This window comes from Cyclopterus lumpus, chromosome 8, assembly GCF_009769545.1.
Source record: "Cyclopterus lumpus isolate fCycLum1 chromosome 8, fCycLum1.pri, whole genome shotgun sequence".
Lineage (NCBI taxonomy): Eukaryota > Metazoa > Chordata > Actinopteri > Perciformes > Cyclopteridae > Cyclopterus > Cyclopterus lumpus.
This window is the reverse complement of record NC_046973.1, coordinates 2,927,905-2,946,402: the sequence shown is the minus strand read 5'-3', so window position 1 is coordinate 2,946,402 and position 18,498 is coordinate 2,927,905. Positions and strand designations below refer to the sequence as shown.

Genomic DNA, 18,498 nt, shown 5'->3' with positions numbered 1-18,498 from the left:
ATCATAATGCACTGTTGCATAATCTCTCGACTGAATGATCAGGACCGCTAACAGGTCTGACTCACTCTCGTGGCTGCAGGTCGGTGGGGGTCCTGATCAATTTTGATTCATCGATTGGTGAATGCGATGAATAAAAAAACAACGGGTCGTGTTTTTATAAAATACATCACTCTCTCAAGCTTTTTAGCTATATTTTTTTTAATTCAGGACTTTTACTTTGAAAGGGAGTATTTCTAAATGAATGGTACCGTTTACTGAGTAAAGTCTCCGAGTACTCCTTAAACCACCGCAGATGCCCGTCGCGTTGCCATGGTAATGTTGTCACCTTAACAAAAGTCTGACCACGGCGCGTACATTATAATCAGAATAAAGAGATCCTTTTTCTTTTAATGCAACTTTTTTAAAAACTTTGAATAGAAATATTTTGCTTTTTATCAGAAAAAAAGGAAATAAAAGTGATATATGACTAAAATTAAAAGGGCTATAAATGTATGTATGTATGTATAGACAGTGGACGGCACCAGAGTCCCAGTTCAGCTGCTTTTTACAAATGTTCATCCAGCAGCAAAAGAATGAGCTCCTTCTCGTGTGTTTGGAGAGCAGAAAAAGCATCCTGAATATTAGAGGCATGATCATATTCTCTGAGAGGGGGGGAGTGAGGTACTTTTTACAGTTGGCTACATTTACAGAGATTATGATTCACTCTTATGTTCATATGTCAGTCTTTCTTTGCAGTAAAAACAAGATGTTTTTTTTTTTAATCATCTCTCTCATGAAATGATAAGTCGCCGTCATCCAGAGAAAAGCTCAGTTTCACATCCTAGAGAGAGAGAGAGAGAGAGAGAGAGAGAGAGAGAGGGAGAGGAAAAAGAAAGTGGTCCAGTCGAACTGCTGCCAGCTCCTCGAGAGATAAAGCCCAACGCCGTGATCAACGGTTTTAAGGAAGATATGTTTAGTTTTTTTAAGCTCTCGGCCCTTTCCCTCATTTTGGCTCCTCCTGCACGGTGAGAACGTTTAAAGAACCTAAAACGTTGAGGGAAAGTTTGAGTTTTCTTTCATGGGAAAGTTTCAAAGTAAAAGTATAGCAATACCACAGTGTTGAAATGCTGCATTCACCATTGTTACTGACACAACGGTACAAAAGTAGCATCAACACATACTTAAAAGTACAGAATAATGCCCATTATATTATAGCTATTAGTTGGAGATGCTGCTCAGTAGTTGTTATAGTCATAAATCAGAAATAAAAATGGTTTAATTATTTAAAATAAACACATTAATGCAATTAGGCTCATTGGATCCACGAGAGTCTGAGATTAAATTATGATAGAAGTATGTTTTGGGTCCCCATAATGCAGGTAGAAATAAAAATATGTTCATTCTGCATTTGAAAAAAACTGCATGTGATTATTATATCACATGTAAAAGGGAGAGTCCTGGTAAGCATACAATCCATTTTCATTCACGTATCTTGAGGTCAGAGGTCAACGGGCCCGTTTTTTTCCCCTTCGCCAACATTCGTTTCACTTTTAGCTTCTTTTACTTGAGTAAATTTAGGAGTTTTACGGAACGCTTGCTTATCATTTGCACTTGCGGTTCTACTACTTTACCAAAGGATCCCAGATATGAAGGTCAGCTTGTGGTTATAGCTAAAGAAAATCTAGTGATATGCTTTTAATAATTCAGTGCTCTCCCGAAGGTTTTGTTCATGTGGTCTCCTTGTGTTTCACAACATGAAATCACTCAGCGAGCTTAAGTTTCATCACGCCGAAGGTTCTCCTTGTGTCTCGGCCTGGTTCCCTCACATCCCTCTCCTCCTCTTAGCATATGATATTAATCTCAACGCCCTTTTTCTCTCCTCTCTGAAAAGCGTCTGGTGAAAACACAGTTATCACTCCCACCACCCCGGTGCCTGTATGCATGTGTGAGAGGGCGAGAGAGGCCTCTTTCCTTGTTGTTTTGAGAGAGAGAGAGAGAGAGAGAGAGAGAGAGAGAGCCTTTCTTTTCAATTAGTTGTGGAAAAGTTCAAGCTGTATTATATTCAACTCTAAACATGGATGGCTGTAGTTCTAACTAACTATTTAGTTATCTAATTTCATCTTATTTTTATCATTGTTTTCATATAACTCATTAAAATAATATGTACAAAAAAGACCGTAAAATGCAAAAAGAACATATTAAAATGTCTTTTAAATGCTAATAAAAACTAATAACTTCTTGAAAAAAAAATATTATTCTTTAGTTATGCATTTAACTTTTTTTTCAGTTCAACACCATCATTCTTCCACCAACCTTCAACTGCAACATAATAGTCGACAAACGATAAAAAGCAACTCATATATATATATATCTACATATTATAAGACATGAATCTCCTCAGCGCCTCATACATATTTGTCAAATCATTCTTCGAATGGAGGTTTCCCTCAGTTTAATTTCCCTCTTGTTCCTGAAAACTGCCGACCTCAGCAACGCTCGGGGCGGTTTAGCAGATAAGCTTCAGAGCGTCGATAACGAAGTCTTAGCGAACGCACTCGGAGCAGCCGTCTCCCACAAAGGTGAAGTGAGGTGAACGCCGTATGTATATATATATATATACACTCACCATGAGGCCGCCTGTGTGAGTGACTAAGGCCGGTTCACTGTAAACACAATATCTCATGTCCACGTTATACTATTGGATGTCTCTCAAGTGGAAACATTACTCCCGTTTATAAACTCACATGAGTCCCAGTGCCTGGGACAGGCGGGTCGATATTTGTGATGGCGAAACCCCTCTCCGCGAGCCAAAGGGTCTGATGTCATCTGATGTATGTATGTATGTATATATATATATATATATATATATATATATATATATATAAAACCAAAGGGTCTGATGTCATCGACGTGCAGCTCTAGAGGCCGAGCTGCATTTCCAAAAAGCAAAAGAGGCGCGTCGGGTTTAGGAGGCAGAAAAGAAACGAAAGTCACCTTTACCTCTCGGCCAATGACGTGAGAGACACACTCCAGTATATATATATATATATATATATATATATATATATATATATATATATATATATAGAGTGGACCAGTACTCTACTCCAGTGGACCAGTCCTCCACTCTAGTGGACCAGTACTCTACTCTAGTGGACCAGTACCCAGTCCTCCACTCTAGTGGACCAGTACTCTACTCCAGTCGACCAGTCCTCCACTCTAGTGGACCAGTACTCTACTCTAGTGGACCAGTACCCAGTCCTCCACTCTAGTGGACCAGTACTCTACTCCAGTCGACCAGTCCTCCACTCTAGTGGACCAGTACTCTACTCCAGTGGACCAGTACTCCACTCTAGTGGACCAGTCCTCCACTCCAGTGGACCAGTACTCTACTCCAGTGGACCAGTACTCCACTCCAGTGGACCAGTCCTCCACTCTAGTGGACCAGTCCTCCACTCCAGTGGACCAGTCCTCCACTCTAGTGGACCAGTCCTCCACTCTAGTGGACCAGTCCTCCTCTCCAGTGGACCAGTCCTCCTCTCCAGTGGACCAGTCCTCCACTCTAGTGGACCAGTCCTCCACTCTAGTGGACCAGTCCTCCACTCCAGTGGACCAGTCCTCCACTCTAGTGGACCAGTCCTCTTTTCATTCCACGGATAGAACTTTCTTTTTAAATTGAGAATTAAAAATTGCAGATTTGTGATTTTTAAACAGGGTTTATCAACCACCATGTTTATTACCATGTGGCCAGAGGTTTCACAAATGATAGCGACAAACAAATATTATATTATATTTAATAAAATAAAATAAAATACACTTTATACAATAAGTAAAGATAGACACAGAATGATAATTATTTTTTTTTTAATTATAAAAGAAACGTAGACTCCAAAAAAGTTTGACGTCTAATGCAAAACGAGCGTTACAGTCTGGGGTTCGTGGTTCCACAATCCCAAAATTCTTAACGTCTGGAGAAATCGCTCTTAATACCTTTTGCACCCCCACCTCCTCCTTCTTTGGACTTGCCCAAGGCAGAATGATTAATTTGTGTCTATTGATTTCTCTTCCTGAGCTGAAAGTATGTGTGAGAGGGAGGGAGAGGGTGAGAGAGGGTCAGAGAAGCTAAGGGGTGAGGAGGGAGGGTGGGGGTGGGGGTGGGGGGGGAGATACATCCAGTATTCAGTGTAGTGCTTCTCTGCAGTTCTTTTTTTTTTCTTCTAATCTTTAATGTAGGAAAAAAAAGCCAATGGTTGCAGTCTGGATGCGTCAAACCGCCTCCCCTCAGTCTCTCTCTTTCTCTCTCTCTCTCTCGGTGGCGATTGGCAATTCACTGAGTGTCCACATGTCATCTCTTGCCCTGCTGCAGCGGCGAGCAGCGCGGCATGCTTGAAAGGAGGGAGGGGGGGAGGTGATGGGGGGGGGGGGGGAGGTTAAGAGGAAGGCAAAAGCAAAGGGAGGGCAGGCAAGATGGTTAGATGGATGGAAGCATGTATTCATCCGTTTCCCTGTTTCATTACATCCATGTAAATGCTGCTGTGTGTGTGTGTGTGTGTGTGTGTGTGTGTGTGTGTGTGTGTGTGTGTGCCCCCCCCCCTCTCATATTAGACAAGTGCCGTCTTGAACACAGTTTTCTCCCCCAGCCGATTCTTCACCGCCTCTTTTCATTCCCCCTTCCCCATCCATCGTCCTCCTTCGGGTTAAATCCCCCACGAAGCCGCACGGGGAAATTTAATATCACGCCCCCCCCAAAAAAAAGAATAAAATAGAAAGGGAAGGCGAGATGAGATGAGAAGTCGCGGTGATTGTCACTTGATTCTGTTGGGTAATGGTTTTAATTAAGCCCGTGTTAGCGGTTAGCGGTGACGTCTCTCCGTGTGGTGACAGGGTGACGTTGGGAGACGTGACCTACATCTTTCCCTCGCGCACAGCTCGTCTGCGACTCCGTGTAGCTAACGAGAGAAATTAAATATGTACAAGCGATCCGCAAATGTCCATTTTGTCAAGTGACCTTTTCAAGGGCATTTTACGCGGCGGCGGCGGTCGAGGAGACGAATACACGTGAAGGGGAATCTTCTAAATGAAGAGCGTCGCCAGGGGTGGATTGGCCATAGGGAGTACCGGGAGTTTTCCCGGTGGGCCGGCCAGTAATGGGCCGGCAGTGGCATGTAAAGACGCATAAGAGGCCCAGTGGCCCTATGATAGGCCCAGACTAGTAGTCCCGCCCACGCATTTTCCAGACCCCTCCCCTCGTCCAATCACCTTTAATGATGAGCTAATGACACATCATTAGCAATCTGTGAGAGAGAAGAGAAAGCAAAAATGGAGAAAAAACGAAAAGGCGGTGCAGAAAAACTGAGGAAAAAGAGAAAAAAAAAAACTCTCGCAACTGATGCTGCTAAGAGCAGAAATATAATAAACATGTTTGCTGCTGCGGGGGCCGGCGGTGGGGGCTTTGGCTGCGCCGGGCGCGGCGGGTCCCTCTCAGGAGGTGTCGTCGGACAGTGAAAGTGAGGCTCCCGCTGCCATGGTGGTACAGGAGGGGGAGGAGGAGATCGGTGGTGGTGATAGCAGGTGTGTGTGCTGTTATTAAGGGCTTGTGTGATTATATGTACAGTACATCAACGGACCGAGTTGGCACAGTATCTGCGCGCGGATTGTGGTGGGCCAGTCTGGACCGAAAAAGTCCAGGGCCGAATTTTTGTCCCAGTCCAGGCCTGAGCGTCGCTGTGTGCTCCTCGACTTTGTTTTTACAGAACCACCAATCCTTTCACGGCCTACGAGATAAAGACCAATTATTCTTTTACTGTCTACCATTTGGGCTGAAAAAATCCATTCAAAGGATCCATTAAAAGAGGGCTTTCTTACAGGCGGTGTTTCATCAAACCTGCGTGATGGAAGCTAGAAAACACAGCACGCACACACACACACACACACACACACACACACACACACACACACACACACACACACACACACACACAAATGAAAAAGATATTGTGGGGATTGGGGAGGGTGGATGAGTGTGATCATTTTTTAACCTGCACGTATTCATGTAACAGGGCCAGGAAGAGCACAGGTGTAATTGATGGCGTTAATAATGGCCGCATTCCATTTAGGTGAGCTACCTCCAGGATAAGTACCGTTTTTTTTGGGTCTGAAAATATGCATGGAAATATACGTATACAAAGACTGATTTTGTGCTTTCACACCCGTGCAGAAGATTCAAGGGCCTTGATCGACCTCCACCTGCCCAAATGTGTGTTGACCGTTGAAATCCTTTTGTTCTGGAGATTTGGGGTCCAGCGGGACATTTTTCAGACTGTACTGCTGTTTCAGAACAATGGGCCTGGGAAATAATGAGTGACCATATTTGGAATGCGGAGAAGTGAAGTAGAGAGGCTGTATATGTCTCTGGTTACGGCAGCGACCTGTCAGTCACAGTAAGCCCCGCCCTAAAGCATCCCCTGCTTTCTGTTTGACTCTAAATGACCATAATTTACTAAATGAACATCACGCTGTATTGAAGAAGACTTGAAACTAGAGATTGAGACCAAAAACTAATGTTTACAATGTTTACTGAGGGAATAAATAAAGAGTAGAGTCATTTATATAGACTTCTATACAACCAGAGGAGTCGCCCCCTGGTGGTCAGGAGAGAGAATGCAGCTTTAACACATGAAGCATAGACTTCTATACAACCAGAGGAATCGCCCCCTGGTGGTCAGGAGAGAGAATGCAGCTTTAACACACGAAGCATGGACTTCTATACAACCAGAGGAGTCGCCCCCTGGTGGTCAGGAGAGAGAATGCAGCTTTAACACACGAAGCATAGACTTCTATACAACCAGAGGAGTCGCCCCCTGGTGGTCAGGAGAGAGAATGCAGCTTCAACACACGAAGCATAGACTTCTATACAACCAGGGGAGTCGCCCCCTGGTGGTCAGGAGAGAGAATGCAGCTTTAACACACGAAGCATGGACTTCTATACAACCAGAGGAGTCGCCCCTGGTGGTCAGGAGAGAGAATGCAGCTTTAACACATGAAGCATAGACTTCTATACAACCAGAGGAGTCGCCCCCTGGTGGTCAGGAGAGAGAATGCAGCTTTAACACATGAAGCATAGAGGAGTCGTTTATTTTCAGATGAAGTTAACATCATCCACAGTCGTTTCTTAAACCCAGTTTTCTGTGAAAAACAGAAGTTTATTTTGAAAGGGCGCTGTGCAGGTAACGGAGTGTATCTTCGACATGCTCAAAGCGGACGCCAGAGGGTTCACCCAGAGCGTCGATCTCCGATGCAAAAGGGGCCACCGGCCCCGCGGGAAAACGCTTTGCTTATCCTCCATGTTTTATTGTCTTAACTCAAACTGGCGCGGCGCCATTGGAAGAGCAAAGATGATTAGATTCTGTTCCTGTGATCAATGCGGACGTGTTGGATCGAGTGATTTGTATCCGGTTTACCTCACAGCCTTCAGCGGCGGTTTGCGTTGTGACTTTTGTGGCCGAGCACTCTGGGAAAATAAAAGATTCATCCTTGCAACTTGTTCATGCAGTCGTCCTAAAGACCGACGCATTAAAACATACACACACACACACCTGCAGATGTAAGTGGCACACGTATGTGTGTGTGTGTTCTCTCACCCAGAGCTGCCTGTGTGCATGCTGCTATGATCATGAGAGACTCCCTGTCCTGGAAAGCGATCTGAAGGAGCAAAGGGGAGCCACGCTGCTGCTCATTAAAGATTCATCCTGTTCCTCAATCCTCTCAGAAACATGGACGATGAAGGTGAGCGCTCGCCACACACACACACACACACACACACACACACACACACACACACACACACAGCACAGCACAGAAGAGAGGGGGAGGAGAGAGGCAGCATGCTCGCCTGGAAATTACATCATCCTCCTCCTCCTCCTCCTCCTCCTCCTCCTCCTCCTCCTCAGTGGACTTAGCAACACCTCGCCTACGTCAGGAAGCAGCGATAATAACAGCGGCGACTTCATTTTGACGAATTCCCCGATTCGCTCTGATCTGCAGATTAGGGCAGCGTTGTCTTTTCAACCCGGGCAAAAATAAATAAACAAAATAAACAAAATCAGCAGCAGCAGCGTCGTCAGCAGTTGGGGCGGATGCTTTTGTCTAAGAGTCACAGAACGCACGTGAATAATCGAGCGCCAGCCGTTCCCAGACTCCAGGTTTACATCACTTCCCTGCAGGGAGCCGATTAAATCATCATCCTTTCAGGTGGAGCGCCCCGGGCTCCCCTCCATCGAGTCGCTCCGGCTCGACACGTGAGCGATGGAAATCAATTAAAGTCGGGGGTTCAACACCAACAAATAAACCGAACCCCCGAAACCTTCCATCTGCGACCACCCTTTTCTTTTTTTTCTCGTCTCCCTCTCACACGCTTGGTGTGTTTTGGGATTTTTTGAAGCGGAACTCGGTCGACGGATTCGGTCTCGTTTACTGACTGTTTGTTGTCCCGACGGCGCCATTTGCTGTGACGGCGGGGTCTGCCAGCCCGGGGAATACACTCACTCCGGAGTGCGGTGAACACGACCATCTGAGCGGCGCCACGCCGACAAGGCGGACAGGAAGCCGCGGAGGCCGGCGCGGTCGAGGCCGAGGAGAAGGTTCCGGGTCAACGGACGTGCCGAAAACCTTCATTTTTTATTTCTTTTTTTCAGCGAAATCAGTCCGGGAACTGTTTTTTAAAAGCCATCCTTCTAATATTTAGGTGAAAGTTAAATTAAAAAGTATCATGCGTAGATAAAGAGATATGATTTGTACTGCAAACACTTGCTATTTAACCATTTGTTGTTAAGTTGACCTGTCAGTCGGTGAATATTTTACGAGACATTCATGGTCCACAGAGGATGATCCTCTGACTTTTGCTGTATCAGTAATTTTTAATTCCTCCAATACTTTTATGACCAAATATCGGCTAAAAAATGACATTTTCCATCCGCCCCCAGCTAGTGCTAGGTTAGCATGTTGCTCTGCTAACCTTTACTCAGGCATGTTCTCATATATCTTAAAGCATCACTTCATGCCCGTCTTCACAGAGCCTCTGACTCTGTCACGCGAGAACACAATCAGCACCTTTATCTCTCTACTTTTGTTGGTTTCGGTATTTCATACGCTGGTGAGTCCTCCTGCAGCCAGAAGCACCAACAACATTTGGACGGATGGTGAGGAAACTTAAATATGAGTAAAAAAATCGGTTTCAACTGATGTGCTACGAAGAAGAAAAAAGGGTAAAAAAATAAACAAAAAGACGAGATGCAAAATGAGGGCTGCACCAAACTGATAACTGTTATTATGCCGGTGAGATTGTTTAGAAACGATTAGTCAATACGGCTGATAATTATTCATTTTCATATTCGAAAAAAAAAACAAGAAATTACTGAAGGAAATAATCAACAGATCAATTAAAATAATACAGACTCATGTAATTATGATTCTTTGGTTGATAAAAAGCCATATGTGGAGAAGAGAAACACAACGCTGTCCGGCTTTCTTTGATGCACAGAAAACAAATCAATATCTAACTCCACCATAAAGCCTCGAGTCCACCCACACACACACACACACCTGTATGGGGTCAGACACACCTGGGCCCCGCTGAGCCACCTGGACCGGATCACCTTCGTCCTCTCAGAGCATCACCATCTCTGTTTCCTCCCTCCTTGCCCATCTCCTCCTTCTCTTTGATCAACTTTACCGAATGTAACAATAAGAAGTCAGAGGGCACTAATCCAGCCTTGGTATTCCCATCGCACATTACCTCGTATCATTAGTTATTATTATCGTTATTAGCATTAGCATCCTCCTTCCTCCAGCTCTGAGATGATGCTGCGTGTTCTGACTCAAAGCAAACGCGGCGTGATAGATTACAAATGAACCGCCAATTACTCAAAAGGCGCCTCCTTTAAAACGAATGGAGTTAATGATCCGTTACTACGGGGTCTCTCCGGGACGTTCCCACAGCTCGGGGATACGGCCGGCGGGGTGGAACCGGAGGAGCTTCGGCCCGCGATGGAACCGGAGATCGACCCGCCGGTAATTACACTTTCATTGTAGGATCGATTCTACTCTGGAGATCGAGTGGTCGTTCAAGCCACTTTAACACGGGAACTTTACCTTTTTTTTTTTAAAAGGGGGACAAACATTTGTTTTGATCAACGGCAGCAGCGAGTAAATACAACAGTGCTGGTGCTCTTGACCTTTTGACCTCTGAGCACCGCAGCGGCTTAGGAAGCTCGGTCGACTTGGATGCGTTTTCATTATTGATTGGTCTTTTCATTTAATCTTTTTGTCTATAAAATCGAAAGAAATAATTAAAACTGATAATAATAATAATAATTGTTATACTAATAAAATCAGAGAATATTGGGCATTTTTGTTTGACAACTTATTCATCAAAATAGTTACTACTTCATATATTCTCTTCATATATATATGAACAGAATATTAAGTAGTAACTATAGCGATATATCTGGCGACTGTGGGTCAGTGGTTAGCAGGTCCGTCTTTCAATCAGGGGGTTGGTGGGTCAATCCCCGCCCTAGTCGATGTGTCCTTGAGCAAGACACTTAACCCTGAGTTGTTCCCTGTAGCTGTTCTACAGTGTATGAATGTAACATGATTTTGAGTCGCTTTGGATGAAAGCGTCAGCTAAATGACATGTAATTTAATATTAATATATATATTTATTTTTATATAAATATATATATATATATATATATATCCGGGCCTATATATATATCTGGGAATATTAAGTATATTAATATATATATATAACAAAAAGATATATATTTTTATATAAATATATATACGTAATTCAAAAATATATATTAGAAAATGGTAAGTACGTGGCATTACGGGTAGCAAGGCGATCGGGCATGCTCGTGCACACTGCCGCCGTGCACGAGCATGCCCGATCACGGTCTGGTGAGTCGCGGTGCCACCGAGTCCGCTCACACAAAGACTCGCCCTGGGTGTGTTGGCTATTGATTTGTTCTCTGGTCATGTAGGATAAAGATAGACCCCACCCAACAGCGCCGACTGCAGCTAAAAATAACGTGTGTAAATCAAGGACACACACACACACACACACACACACACACACACACAGTCCTGGTGGCTGTGATGATGACGATGTGTCCGGGGGGGATCAGAGGGGCTAATTATTATGTAGTAACTGAAATGCTTTTATTTTTTTACATTTGTATTCTAATTTATTAGCCTCTTGATCTCTATAGGCTGTGAGAGGAAAGGTGGGGGTGGTGGGTGGGGGTTGGGGGGGTCTCCACGATGAGCGGGTGACAGCATTTATGGGAGAGTGCAACCGAAGTTTACAGCCACTCCGCCATCGACCACGGCCATATGCGCCATTCATCATACACTAAACCAATTACCATCGCAGCCGTCTGCTGTCCATCTCCGAGGCAGCTTCACCTGGACACGACTATTAATATACAAGTGTTGTACTTTAAAGCTCATTATGTTTGATATAATTAAGGATAACGGGTTTTAATTTGCAGGGATCAGATCCAGAGGTTCAGCCGGGGGTTATGAAATTGCATTTCTTGTTCAACTTCTTGCGTTTCTGGCTTTGTACGTGACGTAAACATCATATTATTTAGAGTTTTTACATTTAACTTGAGTATAAACTTTTGTAATTTAATTCATTCCAGAACAGGAAAAGAAATCCAAACATGTTCATCATGAAAATTCAGTTTTTGTACATAATTCCAACAGGACAACTATGGGATGGATTGCCGGGTAATGCTGTAGTGAACATTCACGGTTCCCAGAGGATGCATCCTTCAGGTCCACGTCTCTCTCACACACTAATCACACAATAACTGGCCATAAAGTCCCTTAAACCTCTTTGATGGTAACACACTTTTTTTTTTTTTTGCATTATAGGGAAATTTAAATAGTCATGTTAGGGAGGTAAAAAAACTAACTTTTATGGGACTCCCAAATACTTTTTTTGCATAAATTGACACGGTGTGAACAATTCCTCTTTTATTAAGAATTATTTAACACACTTTTTAACAAGATATATATATGGAGGAATTAAAGTGATGAAGTTTCTTAAACCATCACAGTTATACATTTTCTGGGGACCCAATTATTAAAAAATAACAAACCATTTGTGACATAATTCCCAATATGCCTAATCCATAAATCATGAGCAGAGCGAATTTATGAGTGAAGGAAACGGCCCTAACCATCCTTACCGCCAGTAGTGATACCACCTCGCATCGTCCCAGCCGTTTAGAAGACATATTTGTTTGATTAATCACGTCTTTTTTTTCTTTCTTTTATGCATTTGCTTTTGAAAACATTTACACGTTTTTAACACATTGCGAAGCGCGAGGTAACAGGCTCCTGTCGAACAAACAAGAACGCATTAAATAGATTAAACCGTTAGAAGAGATTCCGGAAGCAATTCTGCAAATTGTATTTGGCGACCCTAATAAAATCTCCTGAGGGGTCCAGACCCGGTCTTTGGTGAACTTCCAGATAAACTGATGACGTCGTTGTTGTATTCCCAAGCTTTTTGCTCTATAAGCTGTCACGTCATGTGTTTATTTCATGTGCAACTAAAACAGTAACTCATAAATACATCTCTGTATTTGTTTAAAGGGCTCCGTACGGCACAGCAGCGCTGGTATCAACCCCAAACAGACCTGAGGCTGCACTCCGAACCCAATCGATGAACTCCACACTGATACCCGGGTACCAGAGTCTGCTGATGCACGTCGACGTCAGTCCCGAGAATTACAACAAATGAGAGCTCGGCGGCGGCGATGGGGCCCCCGAAGGCAACCCTCCTGCGCTGGTCTCAGACTGGTCTCCGGGACCTAGTCCAGTAATGCCTGCTCTGTAATTTGGCCTTTAGTGGGCAATAGAGAAGGCGAGGTGGAGACCAATAAAACGGTCGTGTTTTTCGGGCAGTGACCGTCTGCAGTCTCAGCGGAGGGCAAAATGAATGCCATCTATCGTCCTGCTGCAGGACAGAGTGACAGTGCAATAGAGTCCCTTTACACAAGCAGGAATCAGCTGAGGGGTGTGTGTGTGTCTGTGTGTGTGTGTGTGGAGGGGGGGGGAGTAGTGATACCAGCCGGATGGAGGCTCAGTTTCTACTCCAACAAGTGGCTTACGAGGCCCCGTGAATACACTTTCCATCCACTCTCAAGCTAACTCGTAATCCGGCCCAGGCAGCTGGATGTGCGGCGTGTCGTAATACAATGTAATGCCACTTTAAGGCCGGGACATTAGCCCGGGTGGGCATACTCCAGCTGGGTAATCCTTATCTGATTGGACCATGAGACTAATCCCGCTCTTCTCCGCCGCTCCGCTATCTGCTTTTTATCTCGGGGCCTGCCTCTCATCCTGCTCTACACACAAGGATACACACACACACACCATGTGTACAAGTACGCAAAAGCACTCACACACACACACACACAGCATACTCCCACGTGTGTGTGTGTGTGTGTTTTCAAATGCATGAAGGTACACTGCATTGATACTCCCACGAGGTGATACATAAAATCATGAGGAATCATGTGTGAACTGTGATCTGTGGCGATCGACAGCAGCTGTGGGAGGACGTGCTCAAGTGTGGTAGCCATTTTAGCTAAAAATATATGTATATTGATAAAAGAAAGCGCATTTTTCTACATAATCTCTGTTGGCTGACAAACACATAAGTGTATGTACAAAATAAACCGATCACAACGCGTAGTCCAGCCCAAAACCACGACGGCTCCTTTCCACCATGTCCCACCCCTTTCCATTCTCACCTTTCACAATAAAAGCCCTGCACGTACACGCCGCTCAAAGTCACTTTTTTTAATGAAAGGTCGCTCAAATTTGCGCTCTCGAGTGAATATTGTCTAAAACGACCATCAAATTGTTGGAAAAAAATATTTTAAAAACAATTTCAGAGAGTACAATGCACTGTTCCTTCCTTCTTGTGTCTTTTATATACTGTTACCAATCGTTAAGACGCAAAAGCAGCCTTCCGTAGATAGCTTAGCATAGCGCTAACGTTAATTAATGGTGCGCTAACACACTCGGACGTATATATCTCCTCCAAACCTGTATGACTGACTGCATGAGAGTCTGTGGAACGAGTATCTGCTGCACTGTGGACGTGCAGGACATGTTCCTGCACCCATCGCAGCGTTTGAGAAAAAGCACATTAAATGATGAACATCGTATAGCGGCCCTCCTTCATCACAGGCTCCACCATTCCTCTCCCACACCTCCTGCCCGACTCCGCCTCATACCGCGGAGCCTGAAGTGGAATGAAGATGGATGTCTCAGATCAGCAGCAGACGCAGAGGGCCACACCTGGCGGAGAGCACAGGGCGGCTCGGCAGCCTGCGTTCGCTGTGCCCACCGCTCACGTCTCACAGGCTCAATCTTTCCCTGCACCCACACGTGTTCACTGAACTTTAAACACGTTTTTTTTTTTTTCAAAGCGCACACTTTATACTGGACGTCGACAGCAGAATACCAAAAGAGGTGCAGGATTTACTTTCCAGGACTGAAAGAGCCAGAGAACTGCAGTGTTTAAACTCCCAGACTCACCTCAACCTGGACTAGAAGCAAAGATCTGAACTTTGTTAGGAAAGATCTAAACTAGCAGATTAATCATCTACAAACATCTTCAAATGTCTTTTCTTTGTCCGACCAACATATTCAGTTTAAATAGACAGAAAATTGAGAAAAGCAGCAAATGTTTTTATACATTTACACGTTTCTGAAGGGAGGAAATGTGTCTCCTGAAAACCATGTAGCCAAGTTACAATGAAACCACAGCCGGTCATCTCTGCTGCTCTTAACCATAACCCACGCCTGTGCAAAGGGAGAGCTGTAAGCAGAGGTGGACGACACACTAAGCAGATGCAGACCCATTAAGATATGCACACACAACCACACACACTTTGTGGAAACCAAATGGCCTGCCTTGGACCAGATACACAACCCTTTCCAGGAGAGAGAGAGAGAGAGAGAGAGAGAGATGGTTGTGTAGGCCGAGGTGGAGGTGACGAGGCGCCCAGTGTGGGGTATTCCCATCTCGCTTGTTCACAGGTTCTCCTCTCCGGCACATTCGCTGGTTATACAAACACACACCGCTCGCCCACCTGCGTCCTCTCCGCCAGGAGGATGTGTGTGTGTGTGTGTGTGTGTGTGTGTGTGGGCTCGACAAACACACAGCCGGCTGCGATGAGGATGAGGGGGCTCTGGCCAGGCGAGCCGGGGGGGGGGGGACTGAGGCCTCATTAACATGTGAAACGTTGCACCTCGCTGCTTCCCCGATGTGCAGCCTCGCTCCTTCTCAGCAGCTGCATCCTTTTTCTATCTTTTGGGTTTCAAACCACCTGATAATGAAATGTACTCGCTTCTTCAGATCCCCCAATTTCCTGAGCAGGAAATAATTTGAAGTTAGAATTTAAATGAATCTGACCCCAGTAAGTAAATGCACTTCACCCCCCGACCCCCACATCCCCCCACCCCTACACACACACACACACACACACTCTTCTGGGCCGGGGATCGTTCATGAATCACAAATGACAAATCTGGGTTTATTTTCCTGCCATTTTGATCTGGGATCCAAAGGCACTCTGATCCCGTCTCGCCAACTGAAGACTTCAGAAATTAAAAAAAGGCCGTCCATTGTTACGATGACTAGTTGACACACAGCGGAGCACCACATCCACGTTCTCCGTTAGATATCCAGGCAATAAACACCCTGAGAAACCTTCACGAACCTACGAACGCTTCTGGATCCGAGCCGTTGGCGACACCCGAGCGGCTTCTCGGGAACAGCCGAGGTGCAAACGCTCAGAAGACGAGGTGAACGCTAATTAAAACTTCTTTTTTTTAACTTTTTTTTATCAGTGTTACTTTAACTAAAACTTTTTTCCCTGTTACGGGTCGCCTCTCATTGACACGAACAGTATGTAACTACTGTACTTATGTACAATAGTGAAGTATTTACATTTGATGCCACTTTCTACTTAAGTTCATGTCTTGTCTTGTTTCATTCAAATTACAGTTTGAGTCCCCAAAGAAGTCAAATTATTGAATATTTCACAACATTTTTGAAGCACGACTTAGTTTCTTCTTCTTCTTCTTGTCCCATCAATCATCTCACAACCCCTCAGATTTATCAGGTGACTAAACTAGGTAGTTTGCACGCGGTCATTTTATACATTATCGTTGTAGAAATACTGAAAATAGGCGCTTTGAATTGGACTTCAAAGCAGTTATTAAGCTGGGAGCAGAAGGCCCACAGAGCCGGGCTGCTTATCGCAGGAGCCAGAGGAGCACCAGGAGCACCAGGAGCATGAGGAGCACCAGGAGCACGAGGAGCATGAGGAACACCAGGAGCACGAGGAGCACCAGGAGCACGGGGAGCATGAGGAGCACCAGGAGCCAGAGGAGCACCAGGAGCACCAGGAGCATGAGGAGCACCAGGAGCACGAGGAGCATGAGGAACACCAGGAGCACGAGGAGCACCAGGAGCACGGGGAGCACGAGGAGCACCAGGTGCCAGAGGAGCACCAGGAGCACCAGGAGCCAGAGGAGCACCAGGAGCAGCAGGAGCACCAGGAGCACGAGGAGCATGAGGAACACCAGGAGCACGAGGAGCACGAGGAGCACGAGGAGCATCAGGAGCCAGAGGAGCACGAGTAGCACCAGGAGCCAGAGGAGCACCAGGAGCACCAGGAGCATGAGGAGCACCAGGAGCCAGAGGAGTACCAGGAGCACGAGGAGCACCAGGAACACCAGGAACACGAGGAGCACCAGGAACACGAGGAGCACCAGGTTACAGCGCCGCACTCCAAGTCAGCACCCCGAACGCCTCCGTTGGAACGTGACGGGAAGCTGACCCCACCTCCCAAACCTGCGCTCGGGCCGTGAGGCAGCTTGACATCCGAGGTCAGAGGTCACATGACGAGAGCCGGCTACATCTTCATTATGAAATGACACCCCTTGTCCAAACCGGTGGCCTCCTGTCACATGCTCTCGTCCTCTCTCCTTCGGTTCGCTGATGTGTGATGAATCTCCTTCCGTGGCTCCTCAATATAATTATTATTTCATTATTTCAAACTCCCAACGTCCGACTGGAGAAAGTGTTCCAGAGCGGTGTGGGAGGCTTTTATGCAACAGCTCCAGGCTGCACAGCAGAAACCCGCTTCACCCTTCCTGCAGGAAGCCGAGCGCGCTATCAGAACTATAATAGTCTGGATTCAGGTGGAAGCGCTTTAGTCTTCGTGGTCCACATCGACGCTTTGTGTGACCCTTTAAAAAGAAGCGTGGGTCATTTTCACCAAAAAAAGGTGATTTATCTTGTGGAGTTTGTTTCATTAAAGGCATTATAGGTCACGCTATGCAGTATTTTACTGAAAAAGAGGAAAATGTGGAACAAAAACATGAATTGCGGAAGCAGAATAATGATTGTTCTCTTCAATTAGTTAAATAATCAAGCCTCAGATTTATCTTGCAACTCCTTAAAAAAGGTCCCAAAACAGAAAGCTGCCTGCGGGAGCTGAACCCCCCCCCCCCCCCCCCAAAAAAAGTGATTTGTATCAGTGTGGATCTAAACCACCTTTTTTTATCACCTTGTGAGCCCTGAAAATGAATATATTAACGCGGCCCTTGTCACAGGACACTTTTTTTTCGTTGTCTGATTGTTTCATTGGAGACAAACTATCCAGTCTTCCACAGATAAAAAGAAGAATTAGGAATGTCCGCCAATCCTGTGACCCCTCCGATTTATCTCATAAAACCTTTTGAGGCCTTCCTGCAGAGATAAACGCCCTAAAATAATTGCATCGGTAGGTTTTGACCTTGCAGACTTTTAAACTCGTCACAGGTTGCATGTGCCAAACAAATAAAGTGTGTTTGTTGTGTATTTTACAAGGAAAAAAGAGCAAATAACACCATTTTCTGTAGCGGAATTAGTATTTTGCCTCGTTTTTGTACTTTTTTAATAACCTCGCGACCCTTCAGATTTCTCCTGCAACCCCTTGAGGGACGTCCCAAAACCCCCAAAAACGTATATAGGAGTTTACAAATATGGACGCAGTCCCATTTCACGTTAGGCGCACGAGAGAGGAGACGAGTGCAGAACATCCCGTGTTCTTACCTTCTAAGCAGCACGTCCTCCAGAGGCCCGAGTGGGTCATCACCTCCTCGTTCTTCTTGCTGGTCTCGTTCTCGCTCATGGACTTGCTCCTGCAGACGCCGCGCGAGTACAGCCAGTAGTCCGTGCCGACCGCGATGGTCATGAGGCTGAAGGCCGCGAAGGCTCCCACCGTGGTCAGCAGCATCTGGACTCCGCGGTCGAACAGACCCATGTTTCCGCATTCCATGAAAGGGGGACCCCCTTTCCTCTTGATGTACAGGAAGTAAATATTTGAAAATTTGCGGGACCAAACCAAACCGAAAAAACGGGATGCGCTCGAGCGGAAG

At 45.5% G+C, this 18,498-nt stretch overlaps 1 protein-coding gene across 1 annotated transcript in view; it reads right to left on the bottom strand.

Moving 5' to 3' along the window:
• Window positions 1-18,398, bottom strand: part of cacng2a (calcium channel, voltage-dependent, gamma subunit 2a) — a 49,232-nt gene extending 30,834 nt beyond the window's left edge. The window contains exon 1 of the mRNA XM_034539682.1: window positions 18,173-18,398. Within this exon, the coding sequence (XP_034395573.1) occupies window positions 18,173-18,398 (226 nt within the window). The remainder of the gene's footprint in view (window positions 1-18,172) is intronic.
• Between the last annotated feature and the right edge of the window lie 100 nt (window positions 18,399-18,498).